The following is a 13,546-nucleotide window of genomic DNA, read 5'->3' as shown; positions in this document are numbered from 1 at the left end:
TGTGTATGTGTGTGTATTTGATAAGTAGTATTTTTAAAAAATTTAATTGACTACAAGGCTACAAAGATTTATAATCAATTAAAAGTATTAATTAAAAAAATAAAATAAAAATTATTAGTCAATTAATTTTTAAATATTATTATTTCAAGATTTAATAACTTTGCCTCAATTTTTAACATCTTATGGCTACGTGATTTAGGTTGTCAAAATGACTTTTTGTTCGTTAACAGCTCGTGTTCGGCTCGTTAAGCAAACGAGCCGAACACACCCCTAGTCCTAAATTTACTTAATAATTGAATTAAAGTCGTCTCGCTTTTTTTAAAGAAGAAAAGAAAGAAATCTACCTCCTTTCTGGTTGTGTTACTTCGAAGCTCAATCTAGCACTCATCAGAGCACGCTCCAGCAGAGTCGAGGCCGATGGGTACCAGTGTTCGTTCAAGTTGTGGACTGTCAAAATTGGCTGTTGAAGGTGAAACAGGGTGTCAAATGTGATTCTCTGATCATTCGTCCAAGACATCGCCAAAATTAAAAACCCAAGACGAGCTTTACAATTTAAACGTTGAAGCTTCTGTTATTCCTTTACAGGAAGTTCAACTTAAAACAAAATCTAAGAAAAAAAATATTTCGTTACCTTGAAATATAAAAAATCATGCACATTTAAATGTGCTCATCGGTTGATTGTTCATCATTTATTTTAAGTTTTTTTGTGATTGCATTTTATTTTTTCCAATGTTTTTAATAGAGGATAATGAAAAAATATTTTTTTAATATAATAATTTATTAATTATGAAAAAATGTGTCCATAACATGTCATGTCATACTTTTTACAATTATGTTGTATAATTGTATTTGTCATATTATGTATATGTTCTCGTACATAGATCCATGCTTCATAGTTGTAGAGCTCATTTTTGGGTCACATGCAGTTTTCAGAGTCATATGGAGCTTCCGGAAAGATCACAGCATATTGTGGCCCTTCTTGGTCTGGTGTGGTCAAGCCAGGCCTGGGGTGTGCCAACGCCTCGGCATGGCCAAGCCCTCAATTCTGTTGACCGTATTTGTTAATGATCTGTAACTTTTGTCCACGGATCCTCATTCTGATCTTCCATTCAATCAGACAGTCGAAAACATCTGACAACCGTTAACGGTTGCGGAAACCGCCGGAACAATCAAGATCGTCGATCTCCCATCTAGTCGATGGCCCAGGATAGTTGCTACCGTCTATAAAAGGTGGATGTTAGTGCCTCCAAGAGTGGTTCTGAAAATCAAGTCAAAGTGCGCCTCGAAGTATCCCGAATATTTCTAACTCAAAATCTTCCTCCAGTTTTTTCCGACGAACCTTCTCCTCCTCTGGTCAGCCATCTCCTTTGTAAGTTTTTCTTTTCTATTTAATTAAGTATTTTAAGTTAAGTTTAAATTTAAGTGTTTAAGTTTAAGAGTAGGTTAGGTTAACTCAATAGCCATGAATTAGGCTTGAGTTAGGGTTTGACACAGGTCGACCCAAACCTGACCTAATCCTAATCCCTAAAATAGTTTAACCCAAATCTAAGCCAAACCTAACCCAGGTCTGGCCCAGCCCAGACCTGACCAAACCTAGAACTGACCTAGCTCAGGTATAGCCCAGCCTAACCCAAACGTAACCCAAGTTTGACCCAACTCGGACCTGACCTAACCTAGACCCGACCTAGCTCAGTTCTAACCCAACCTAACCCAAACCTAATCCAAATCTGACTTGACCCAACCTAGAACCGACTTAGCTCAGGTCTAGCCTAATCAAACCCAAAACCTAACCCAGATCTGACCGAACCCAGACGTGACCCAATCTAACATAAACCCTAAATCTAACCCAGGTATGACCCAACTCATACTTGACTCAGCATAACCTAACCCAAACCTAATCCAAGTTTGATCCAACCTAGACCCGACCCAATCTAGATCGGGCTTAGCTCAAGTATAACAACCTAACCTAACCCAACCCAAACCTGACCTGAGCTAGCTCATGTCTAGCCTAACTTAACCCAAACTTAATACAGGTCTGACCTAACCCACACCTGACCCAATCTAGACCAGATAAAGCCTGGGTCTAGCCTAACCTAACCCAAACCTACTTGGGTCAACCCAAGTCAACTCAGGTCAACCCAAATTAAACCCTAATATACCTGGGTCAGCCAAAGTAAGCCCAGGTCAATCCAAATCAAATCATAACCTACCCGGGTTAACTCAAATCAAACTCTAACCTACCCAGCTCAACCCAAGTCAAAATGGGTCAACCTAATCAAACTCTAATCTACTCAGATCAACTTAAGTCAATTCGGGTCAGCCAGAATCAAACCCAAACATACCTGGGTCAACCCAGATCAAACCCCAACCTTCCTTGGTCAACCTAAACCAAACCTTAATCTACTCGGGCCAACTCAGGTCAACCCACCCTCATAAATCCAAATCAAACTTTAAGCTACCCAGGTCAACCCAAGTCAACCCGAGTCAACCCAAATCAAATTCTAATCTACCCGAGTCAAGCTAAGTTAACATGCGCAATCCAAATCAAACCCTAACTTACTCGCGTCAACTCGACTCGACCTAAATCAAACTCTAATCTACTCTAGTCAACCTAAGTCAACCCAGAGCAACCCAAATTGAACCCCTAACCTACCAGAGTCAACCTAAGTCAACTCGGGTCAACCCCATATTTGACCCAAGCTTACCCATAACAATTCAACTTGACTCGGTTCAATCTTAAACTAATCCACATCTAACTTAGGTCAACCCAAGTTGACCTAGTTTAAAACTGAACTACCCTGAATCAGCCCAAGTCTAATCCAAGGCTATAATTAGGTCATTTTATGCATGTTTCCATGTTTTATGTTTGTTTTATCATATTTTTCCTTATTATGCATGTTTAATTACGTCTTTCATGTTTAAAAATAAATAAAAATAACAAAAAATAGAAAAAAAAAAACAAAAACAAACAATGGAAGCCCCTTTTCAAGTGATTTTCTTCTCAAACAAAAATATTAAAATAACATACCTTCAAACTTAGGAAATCCTGATTATCCAACATGACTTACAAGATTTAGGAATTGAAACAAATGATTAATTGAATATTGAATTTCAAATTACAATTAAAATATACCAAGAAAAAAAAACTAAATCATATCATAGGCGGATCTGACATGAACCATAGGTTAGCTAACATAACCACCATAACCTAGGGTCATACACTTACCCTAGGTTATTTTGAATATAGAAGCCTATATCAATCTAGGTACATAGCTAGAATTGAGGACTAGGACAAACAAAACACCTAAACCTATCCCCTGACACTAAAGGGAATACCTTAGAGGGATGTAACACATGGTTACAGATAAATGTATTTCAAACCTCCTTGAGACTATGAATCTCTTGAGCTACAACATTTATGGGAGATTCCTGGTTATGAGGCCGGTGATAGTTAACGGATACTGATTTTCCCGAGATGCAAAAAGCCATGAACATCTTAACCAGGAAAATACTTCCTAGTACCTAGGTTAATCCGCCTATTAGGCTTTTTATAGAGTTAAGGTTCAAATTTTATCTAGAAACATTTCCTACATTATTCAATAGTAAAGGAGTTCTTATCAATTCATGTCTATTATTTTAAATGTCAATGGTTCATCTTTTTAAACCCTATCTAACCCGTTAAAGCATAATTCCAATATTTTCAAACTTCAAATATCATATTCAGTCAGTTCAAATAACATCACTTTAATCCTTTCAAACCCTTTAAAATAACACCCCTTGAATATCAAACTTTCTTTGTCAGATAAACAGATTTTCTTACCCTTTGAGCTCAAATCTTTTTAATCCTTGCATAATTTGACTCACTATATTAATCGAGAGTTTTCTTTAGGGTTCATGACCCTAAGGATGTAATTAATTACAATGACTTGCCATTATAGGAAGCAAGTCCCCATAATTAAAATAAACCTTATCTTACACCCGTAAGATAAAAAGAAAACCTCTAGTTCCGTAGACCGAAGGAAGGCTTTCATCATTCAGGTGATTAAACCTATTTCAAAGGTAATGCTCTCTTTCTTCTGGAGGACATATTATTCTTCGGAATGTCATACCCGATCAATTAGATAAAATGTCTTCCGAAATGCACCATGGTGTTGGCGAACAAAAAATTTCCCCATCGATAGTATATAAACATACCAGACAATCTTTAAGTATTTACCTATCTGACACTCAAAATTTAATATTTACATTTATAATATTTTAGTGTTATAAAAAGTCACATTTACCATTGAAAAAGTTACCAGAAAAGACTATTAATGCAATGTTAAAGATTTGAGTACTATAAATGTAAATGTTAAAGTTTATGCATTAGATATGTAAATAAATAGGAAGGGTAATGCATATAAAGGCTTCTATTTACGTATATTAGCTTATTTGATTAACAAAATACAAGATTTATATATTTCTTTAATATTTTTTATTTTAAAAAAGTAAAATTACTTTAATTTAAATTGTATGTTATCAATTAATTTTTTTTTTTCAATTTTGAATGATTTAGTTATAATTAATATTAATAGATTAAGGATAAAAAGATTATGAAAGAATTATTAAATTTATTAAAGCAATTAAAACATAATATTCTTAAATTTAAATACTTAATATATACATATTTAAATGTTTTTGCGATAAAACTAAAAAAAATGAAGTTATATAAAATATTTATAATGTTATTAGAAGCTATATATCACATTAATAATAAATGAAATTTATATTATAAAATAAACTATTTATTGAAAAATACTTTAACATATATATAAATAACCACACACACACACACACACACACACACATATATATATATATAATATAAGGCTCCACCGAATTTATAAAAAAATGAATTATAAGAAGGTTGAGATACAGACATTAAATAAGAAATTTCTATTACTTTCTTCCAACCTCGCCTCCCTCACTAAAGGGGGAGGTTAATACGTCCGTCGTCCGGATGTCGAGCTGCGTCTGAGCGACGGTTGTGATACAGCGGAGATCAGTCGTGATACAGCGGAGGTTCGACCTCTGTTGTATCACGGCCGTCGCCCGGGCGCAGCTCGACGTCTGGACGATGGACATAGTGATTTTTCCACTCAAGGACATCCTCCTCATATTTATACATTTGAGTTTTTTTTTAGTTACATAAATTTTAATTTTATTAATACCAAAAAAAAAAGTACAAGAAAAGACTGATAACCTCTATTTATACCTGTGATGCAACTCACTCGAAAGAGAGCATTTGGGGACACACCACATTAAAAAAAGATAAAACTAGTACGACTAATTACTTTGAAATAATTTCAAAAAACACAAAGCTCAAAATCTTATTATTCTCTCTACAAAATACCCCAAAATTATTTTTCTCTTTCGGTAATATCGTGGGTTTTAAAACTTAATTTTGAAAGTTACATGATTTTTATTGTCATATATAAAGATCATGCAAACAGGTTCTACAATCATATGAGTCAGATTATATGGGTATTCGAGATAGTTGGTTTTTTATAACCTAGATGAAATATGTAGTTAAATACGTCGATCACTCTACTTGTCAAATACACCATAAAAATATAATGTTACAGCTGAGAATGTAGAAGTTTCACCACCGTCCAATGACAACCCCTAATCGTTCAATTGGGTAGCCATTGGAATTTCCTTATACAGACCTTCACCCCTTCTAACTTGTCCGAGGTGACCATCAAATGATTTATAGTGGGGATTACTAAGGGGAGGTATTTATTGATAATCACTTTTTATGCCGTCAACACGTTTTTTTGAAAAAAAGATTTCTTTAGTGACACCACAAAGTGGACCTTCTACATCTCAACACTAGGGTAGTTCTAGATGCCCACTGCCACACACATTCACAAGAGAAGTAGTTTTCGGAGACCAATGTCAACTAAGTACCAGTGGAGCACCGGCTCATGTTATATAAAATAAAATAATCTATTTTGACAGAAAAGGAGGATGCACTTGAGCATTTATAGGAGTAGCAGCACTAGTCACAGGATCAAGCATGACATGTTCAATTAACTGCTTAGATAGTGCCATAGGTGATAGTTGGGCAATTAAAAAAAGAAAAAAACATTTTACGATGCATTTTTATTCATTAGCATTTGAGATGTACATGATTTTACTTTATTTAATTTATCTTCATATTTTTTATTATTTATTTTTCACATATTTTTATATAAATTATCGAGTACATAACTGATCTTGCGAATAATATATCGCTCAAATTATTCTTTAAAATTCATAGGTTAAAGTAAAATACAAATTAATACTTTAAACATTTAAAAAAAAATTAATATTGAGATTGTTAATGACATTTTTTATAGGATAAATTTTATTAATTAAATAACCCCTCCTACTTAGTGAATAATTATTATTGCAATCTTTTTAAAAAATATTCCAATAATATATTAATCCATAAAATAAACATTTTTTTTAAAAAAAATTATACTCTAGTCTTCTTTGTATATTAAAAATAAAATATAAAATTATATGATTCAAATTTATATTCAAAAATTTATTTTAAATTTTTTTCTATAAGTATAGCTTTCTTTGCTAATATATTCAAATAAAATTTAATATTATATATATATTTTTTAATTTAATACAAAAAAAATATTTTAAAATACTATAACTTTTACTCTCCTTTAAACACTGCAAATAAATAATATTTTAAAAAAACCAAACTAAAAAAAAAAATATTAACATAACAGAAAAAATTACATGAAATATTACCCGCACAATATCAAAGAAATCAACATTATCGCCCATAAATTTTCAATTTTTTTTCAAAATGTTCCTGCTTCTTCCAATAAATTATTAACTCATGAGCTTTGAAAGTTCTGTCCACCAATCACAGTTGAAGCAATAACTCTTCCATTCACAAATCACAATGTTTCCTTCTAAAAGTAGCAAAGAACACCAAGGAAGTTTTTTAATGGCTAATCCTAAGCAACCCAACGGTAACAATTTTTAAATATTAGATTTCATGAAGATGAACGTTGGAGCATTCTCAATCAACAATGGTTTCCTGCAGCACTATTACCTTATTCAGAAGCGATGGGGATGTGATTTCAAATCCTAAGCGATAAAATGCAAATCAATAAAACTGAATGTTGCACGAAATGCTTTCCAAAGCATTGACTTATTAAGCACTTGGTGCAGTAATTTAGACTCTGTTTGGGGCAGCTTATCCGTTGTAGCGGCGTTTTGAAAACATCGCTTCATTATTTGGAAACTGCGTTTGAGTAATTTATCTGAAAAAACAGTTGGTCCTCGTCTCCAGATATAAATGATTTATCCGGATAAGCACAAGCTGCCTCTCTTAAACTCCGATGATGGCGCCACAGAAGATTGATTCTCTGCACCTGACTCCATCAAATCATCAACCATAGAAAATTAGAAAAGAACATCTATGACTTCAGTGACAAGGAGGTGTCACGTATCACACCACGCTTGCCATGACTTTTAAAGGTCTTGCTAATTAACTTCGGAGTATAATCTGTGCTTACTTGCTATTTGAATTTTTAGCCTAATATATTCTTATAAATATTTTATTTACAATGTAGGAGAGTAACCAAACTTTTTCTTTCTTGCAAGGCTAGTTCAGAATAAAAATAAGATATCCAGTTTCAGTATGTACTCTTCCTGCGCCAAAAATGCTGATGTGAGTCGATTATAATGGAAAAAAAATATGTTGGAATTTTTTTTATTATTACTAGATAGTTATTTCTATTTTAAAATGACAATTTTACTAACTTATAATGATAACTATATAAAATTATCTTAGCTTTTTTTCTTATATACTAGATAGAATTGATTTACAGTTATAGTTTCAAGAATATGAAATATTTAATTTGTCTATGTACATAAATAATGAGTTAACGCTGATATTGAGGAGATCTGGGTCTGGAAGAAAATAGTATGATGAAGAAGGGTCCACATACAAAAGATCATGACGCCAACTTATCCGACCGAGCGAAGTTGTTCAAGACAAAACTAATAAGGTCAAAGCTGACTGAGTCACAGGGAGAACAAAAAAGATAACAAAATGATCTGAGCACAAATCATTCGGGCATAAACGACGAGACAAAGATGTATCCAAGCCAATCATTGCGAGAAAGACAGTTCGAGGGAAGACCCAATTCCCAAGCATCTCCAACCATCCCAAGTTCTCATTAGGGGTCAAGGATCGAAAGCCATGTCATATCAACCAGCCAACCCATATTAACAAAGCTTGGCTGACCAAGCCGATCTCATCTAGCCAAGTGGAATCAAGCTCACCAGACCGAGCCAGAAAACAGTCGGACGATAAGCTCAGACATTTAAAAGGCAAATCTCAGCTGACCAGACTGATCCTACAAACTCGAAGACAATCAAGCTCACCAGACCGAGCCAGAAAGCAGTCGGACGATAAGCTCAGACATTTAAAAGGCAAAACATATCCCTGAAAATGACTCTCTAAGCACTCTCAACCAGCAAAACTTCTCTGCAACACATACCTCATCCACAACCCAAGGAGATAATTTCGAACTCCATTTCGCCAAAAAACCCAATCTTGCACGAAATCCAGAACCAAACCAAACCAAATGTTACATCATGCGACTTCAAATCCTTATTAATCCCAACCCTCCCATCATTCTCCCACCCCATGGCTCCACACAAAATCACTCAGCCCTGGCGCGAACTAAGCGGCATTAACAACTGGGAAGCTCTTCTGGATCCCCTGCACCCCGATCTCCGCCAACACATCATCAACTACGGGGAGCTATCCCAGGCCGTATACGACGCCTTCAACGACGAGGAGGCCTCGCAATTCACCGGCGCGCCGCGGTACGGCCGCCATGATTTCTTCGACAAAGTGTGCCTCACCGCGGGACGCGCGTACAGGTACAGGGTAACGAAGTTTGTTTATGCGACTGCAGGGGTGGAGATGCAGGGAGGGTTCATATTGAGGTCGGGGAGGAAGGAGTGGAGGCTAAAGGAGTCAAATTGGATGGGGTATGTTGCCGTGGCTACGGATGAGGGGAAGGCGGCGGTGGGGCGGCGAGATGTGGTGGTGGCGTGGAGGGGGACGGTGAGGCCGCTGGAATGGGTGAGTGATTTGCAGTCTGTGTTGGTTCCGGCGGGGGATATTGTTGGGGGTAGATTGTGGGATGGTGGGGATGAGCCGAGAGTGTATTTGGGATGGAAGTCGATTTATACGACGGAGAATGCGGAGTCGCCGTTCAATAAGAAGAGTGCTAGAGATCAGGTGAGGGGATTGATTGCTCGCTTAATTTTGGTTAAGGAGATTAATTTGTGTTTTAAAGTTGGGGTAGTATGTCAGGGTATTGGGAGGTTATATCAGTGTTATAATCTTTGTAACTTCCATGTAACATATCTATAATCTAGTTGTACCTTCTAGTAAATTAGACGCTTCTGTTTTCATATATTTGAAGGTTACAAATATGTTACAGTTAAGTTACATAAAAATTACAAGGGGTATAACACAGATATAACCCCCCAATATTCTCTGAATAACCTCCCTGACGTACGCAGCGTTGTGTACATCTTACGTATGCAAATTTTTCTCAAGTTAGGGGGCTGTTTTGCTCCATGTAGGATTTAGTAAATTTCGTAAAATTTGAGTTTATTAAATTTTTTGTTCAATTAAGATTAAATTTAGTTAAATTTATTTTATCCGTGTAATATAAATATATTTGAAATATATTTTTTAAAGTTAGATCCATTAAATTTAATTAATAAGTGAATTTAATAAACAAAACAAATAAAAATTAGATTTTACATGAGAACTGATATATCTAATATGTTTATGAGATTTGGGTGGATTTACTTTAAATTCATACTTAAATTTTGCTAAAAAGTATTGGTATCAAACACCCCCTTAAATTTTTCATGTTAAATTTAATAGTAAATTTGTTAAAATAATATATTATTGAATGTTGATAACTATTAAAATTGATTTCCAACTTCATATGTTTTTATCAAAATGATATGTAAAAAATATAATTTAATTTTACATTCAATGGTTATGGATGTAATAACTTCTTTTTTTTTCTTATAATATTTTCTATCGGTAAAATGAGAAAGAAATATATAGTTTTTTTTTTTCCGTTAACTAATACGATGTGCAGATAACGGCATGGATCATATCACATTGTGAACTCCATGACATGATATGATCAATACCATCATTCAGGTATTCGATTGACTGAACGTAATATTTTTTCCCCTACAAGATAAAATCACAAGAGCCTGGATTTAATGTCTATGTACTCAATGGCCCACCATCATGCAAGGCTTGTTGTTCAAAATTTTAATTAGATATCCAGTTTCAATTAGCATTCTTCCTGATTCAAAAATGCTAATATGGGGCACATCTAAAAGGAAAAAAAAATTTATTTATTTATTTATGGTAGCTACATCTTTCTTGGAAAATTATTCTGCTAGGACTCTTAACGTAGAAAATTATTTGAAGTCCAACAAAATAACGTCACGTGGCAGTGACAGATAAAAATAAAATCTGTCCAGTAACACAAGAGATTATTCCTCCTGTGTTATTCATGTGTTATTGTGTTTTATTTAAGTTTTATTGATGTGTTATTGTGTTATTATAACACCGAAAATATTGTCATAACACAATAACATCTGAAAAACATACAATAACATATGAATAACATACAATAATACATGAATAATAATGAATGACATGAAAAAAATATTTTCCTATATTACCGGACAAATTTTATTTTATTTTTGTGTCATCATCACTTGACGTAATTTTGTTGGACTCTGAATAATTCGCTCTTTCTTAAAATATAATTTTACTAATCTATATTATCGGACAAATTTTATTTTATTTTCCTATCACCGTCACTTGACGTGATTTTATTGGACTCTCAATAATTCGCTCTTTCTTAAAATATAATTTTACTAAGTTACAATGTCATGTCAACCGCCCATTATCAACCCGAAATTTTTCTTATAAACTAGCTAGAGATGATTTACAAGTTCCAACGAAATGTTATTCATTTCTAGGATGAATATAGGAAGTACATAAATTATTATATATTCTCAGTCAAGGAGGTTACATCTCAAAAATTAGTAAGAAAAAATTGCAATCAACTTCTCAGATTCCTCATCTAAGATTGTTGCCTGCACGAAATATGTATTACAGATGTTGACTTCCTGAAAGCCCTCCATATTGGAATACAACGAACCAAAGTTAGACTTCAACTGTTTATTTCTGCTTTATATAATATTATATATTTTTGGCAACAACGCAAGTGATAGAGACATTAAAACATGGGATTAAACTGCAGATAGATATGAATTTGGTGATATTACAATAATATTGTGGTGATATTTATCACAATACAATCACAATATCATCATAACATCACCAATCTACACATATTTTATATGGCTCTATCAATAATCATATTAGTCGTCATATCTTATCTAGGTGCTCAAAGAAATCAGAAGGCTAATTGACTTGTACCGAGACGAGGAGGTGAGCATCACCCTTACAGGCCATAGCCTCGGCGCTGCTCTCGCCGCCATTTGCTCCATGGACATTGTTGCTCATGGATACAACAAGCCAACTGGCCATCCAGACCGCTCCGCTCCTGTCACCGCCATCGTCTTCGCGAGCCCGCACGTCGGCGATGCTGCCTTCAAGAAGGCATTCGACTACCTGGCTCCGGATCTGCGGTTGCTGCGCATCACCAACAGCCCGGACTTAGTCCCCAGGTATCCCCTCCTAGGATATACAGAAGTCGGCGCCGAGCTCGTCATCGATGCACAGAAGTCGAAGTTCATGAAGTCGCCTGGTGGGCCGGAGGGCTGGCACAGCTTGGAGGCCTACATGCATGGGGTGGCCGGAACACAAGGGAGTAATGGTGAGTTCAAGCTGGTGGTGGACAGAGACATTGCTTTGCTTAACAAATATATGGATGCTGTGAAGGATGAGTGCATGATTCCGATTTCTTGGTGGGTGGAGAAGAACAAGGGGATGGCTCAGGGTAAGGATGGGCACTGGAGGTTGGAGGACCATGAAGAAGACGACGATGATGTTTTCATGGACATGTTGTTGCATGACATGTGACCCAAACATGGGGCTAAAAGGAGATTTTTATGCACTATTTGTTCATAATGAAGCACAATAAGAGGGGGCAGGACAATGTGATAGTTGATTTGAGTTTATCCCAATTAAAATTAAAAAGAAGATCTTTTGCCTCCTAATAAAATATGGGAACTGAAAAGGAAAATAATGTTGGAAAATTTTGAAGTAAAGAACTAAAATTTTATTACTTAACTTTGTTGAGACTAATTAAGTTTATCATAATAATATCATGATTATGCTTATTTATATGAATGAAATGCTAAATATAGAAAGTTCAAAACTCTTACAAATCTTTCTACAAAAATATACTATACAGTCTTTCTAATTAAATATTCTAGAGTATTCTTATTTAATTTTGTACTTAAGACTATATAGAATATTCTATAATATTGGAGAAATAAGCATCAATCTTAACACTCCTCCATGCGTATTTCAATTACTCCAATCATATTATGTGATAGTTCAAATTTTTCTTTTGGAAGTGCTTTTTATGAATGTCTTCTAATTGTTCTTCAGTTTTGTAGTGCTTAAGTTGAATTTATCGATTGACCTCAGCTTTTTTAGTGAAATGATGTTTGATACGAAATTGTTTAGTTATGTCATGAAATATAGGATCTTTAGTCGTTGATATAACTAATTTGCTTTCATAATAAATTTTTATAGCTCTTTTTTTGCTAGATCATATCTTATATTATATATTTTAGCCATATATATAGCCTTGCTTGTAGTTGTGGCAGTTGCAATATACTATGCATAAATTGACAGTTGCGCAACTATTGCTTATTTCTTTGATGCCCAAAAAAATATTCCAGACAATAATATCAATGCATATCTTGAGGTGTTCTTGTTGTTATTCACTGATCTGACCTAATCACTATCAGTACATCCAACTAGTTTTGAGTTAGGAATAGATTCATTCCAGATGTCAAAGTTCTTTATTCCTCGTAGATATCTAAGAACTCTCTTAGCTGTTATTTGATGAGCTTTGCTTGGACTTTTCATAAGTCTTGAGACTAACCTTGTTGCATACATGATGTTTGGTCTCGTAGTAGTTAGATAAATTAAGCTTCTAATGAGACTTCAATAAAATGTGTTGTCAGCCTTTGGTGCATTATCATTTTTCAAATTTGTTTTATTGTCAAATTGAGTACCTACTATCATGCAATTGTTCCGTTGGAACTTCTTTAAAAGATTTTTATATATTTCTTTTATGAGATGAAGATCCCTCTTTCATTTTGAAATACTTATATCCCAAGATAATAATTCATCAAACCAAACCAGTCATCTCGAATGTCTTTATCATGTATTCCTTAAAATCTTTGATCATCTTCTATGAGATGAACTTCCTTTTCTTGTTCAGAATAT

At 34.4% G+C, this 13,546-nt stretch overlaps 1 protein-coding gene across 1 annotated transcript; it reads left to right on the top strand.

The window, feature by feature from the left end:
- Positions 1-8,410: 8,410 nt before the first annotated feature.
- LOC110029353 (phospholipase A1-II 1-like) lies at positions 8,411-12,308 on the top strand. Its single transcript, XM_020731608.1, has 2 exons — positions 8,411-9,307; positions 11,522-12,308. The coding sequence occupies exons 1-2, from the start codon at positions 8,705-8,707 to the stop codon at positions 12,161-12,163; spliced, it is 1,245 nt and encodes a 414-aa protein (XP_020587267.1). The 5' UTR covers positions 8,411-8,704; the 3' UTR covers positions 12,164-12,308.
- The last annotated feature ends 1,238 nt before the right edge of the window (positions 12,309-13,546 follow it).

The sequence above is a fragment of the Phalaenopsis equestris genome, unplaced genomic scaffold (assembly GCF_001263595.1).
Source record: "Phalaenopsis equestris unplaced genomic scaffold, ASM126359v1 Scaffold000566, whole genome shotgun sequence".
NCBI classification, from domain to species: Eukaryota; Viridiplantae; Streptophyta; class Magnoliopsida; order Asparagales; family Orchidaceae; genus Phalaenopsis; species Phalaenopsis equestris.
Note: the sequence above shows the minus strand (reverse complement) of the source record. Positions and strands in the feature narration are given on the sequence as shown.